This window comes from Lycium ferocissimum, chromosome 11 (genome assembly GCF_029784015.1).
Source record: "Lycium ferocissimum isolate CSIRO_LF1 chromosome 11, AGI_CSIRO_Lferr_CH_V1, whole genome shotgun sequence".
In the NCBI taxonomy this organism is placed as follows: Eukaryota; Viridiplantae; Streptophyta; class Magnoliopsida; order Solanales; family Solanaceae; genus Lycium; species Lycium ferocissimum.
Genome location: NC_081352.1, coordinates 55,872,829 through 55,874,267, shown reverse-complemented (window position 1 = coordinate 55,874,267; position 1,439 = coordinate 55,872,829). Strand labels below are relative to the sequence as shown.

General features: G+C 32.6%; 1 protein-coding gene across 1 annotated transcript; it reads right to left on the bottom strand.

The window, feature by feature from the left end:
• Window positions 1-626: 626 nt before the first annotated feature.
• Window positions 627-962, bottom strand: LOC132038503 (protein ELF4-LIKE 3-like). Its single transcript, XM_059429161.1, has one exon. It carries the CDS (start codon window positions 960-962, stop codon window positions 627-629), a length of 336 nt encoding a protein of 111 aa, XP_059285144.1.
• Window positions 963-1,439: the final 477 nt, after the last annotated feature.

The following is a 1,439-nucleotide window of genomic DNA, read 5'->3' as shown; positions in this document are numbered from 1 at the left end:
ACCGGTGTCTGCCGCTAGTTTCAGTTTTCACCACACCAGGTAATAATATGAAAAAGAATTCCATCTTTAAGCAAAAGGAACAAAAGGAGTTATGCGAAAAGCGGATGGAAGAAACTTTATTAGAAGAGAATGAATGATAGAAAAAATCTGTAAAAGACCAATATCAACACATATCATTAGCCTTTTGACAAACTGACAAAGTTAAACGTTAACAGCATCCTCTTTTACAAAAATCAATATATATTTGTGCACATTCAAAAAACAAAAATACTGGAAATGTATCAAAATCATTGAGAATAGGAACAACCAACAGTTTGTTTGATATTAAACTGTGGACAAAATCAAGAATTTGCCAGCAAGATTAGATCATACAGACATTTTTTGCATGAATTAGATTTGCAGGGACACATTAACAAAGGAACAGATTTCTTGGGGGTCATTATTTTTTAGTAAGGTACTAAAGAAAGTACAACTACTAGGATTAAAAAAAAAAAAAAAAAAAAAAAGTTATACTATTATCTAATCATTAATTTATCTTCTTCTACCACCTCAGAGAGAATTTGGGGATTTTCTTGCTTCCACCATAACAAAGAATCAAGAAAAAAGGACTCAACTATTTAGTCCATCTAAATAGGCTTGCTCCTTTTGTGGCTAGCTTTTCCATTTGAATCCCCTTCAGATGAAGCATCAACTGATTTTGTGAAAGAACATGAAAGATCTGCGTAAAGGTCAACAACCCTTCTGATATTGTTGTTTAGCTCTCTGATTAAACCAACATTTCTGCTTAAGTTATCAGGGATTTTGGACTCATGGTTTTGGTTTATCTCATTGATTAGCAGCCTATTCTGATCCAATATGTTCTGCACTTGTACAAAACTCTTTTGAAATGTCTGAAATACCTTTCCATCTATTTGTGTACTACTACTACCATTACCTAGCCCTGAAAATGTATCCCCTTCCATAATTAAGTCCTTTCAAGAATCAATCCTCTTTTCAATTCAAAACAGGACCTGCAAAACAAGATCCCAAACAAGGACCACAAAAACACAAGACAGTAATGAGGAAAAGAAGAGATAGTGCAGATGAATTTTTTTTTTTTTTTTACAACAACATACCCAGTATAATCCCACAAGTGGGGTCTGAAGAGGATAAAGTGTACTCGACTTTAACTTACTCCTATCTTGGAAAATAGAAAGACTGTTTCTGATAGAACTTTGACAGATTAATATTTTTTTTAGTTTAAGAAAAAACCCATCATCATAGTAGTAGTAAGAAAAAGGGTGGGACAAAAACATGGTAAGTTTACTTTTATTTGATTTGTTTAAAAAACAAGTTGTACATAAGAGACAACATCTGAAATTTGATATCATGATTTTCTCAGTTTTTCATCCCATGGGTTCTACTTTTCACAAAGATGTAAGAAAAACATGGAGTATGCA

Bases quoted from the DNA above. Each gene is read 5' to 3' on its own strand.
- LOC132038503 (XM_059429161.1), bottom strand. From the start codon at position 962: ATGGAAGGGGATACATTTTCAGGGCTAGGTAATGGTAGTAGTAGTACA.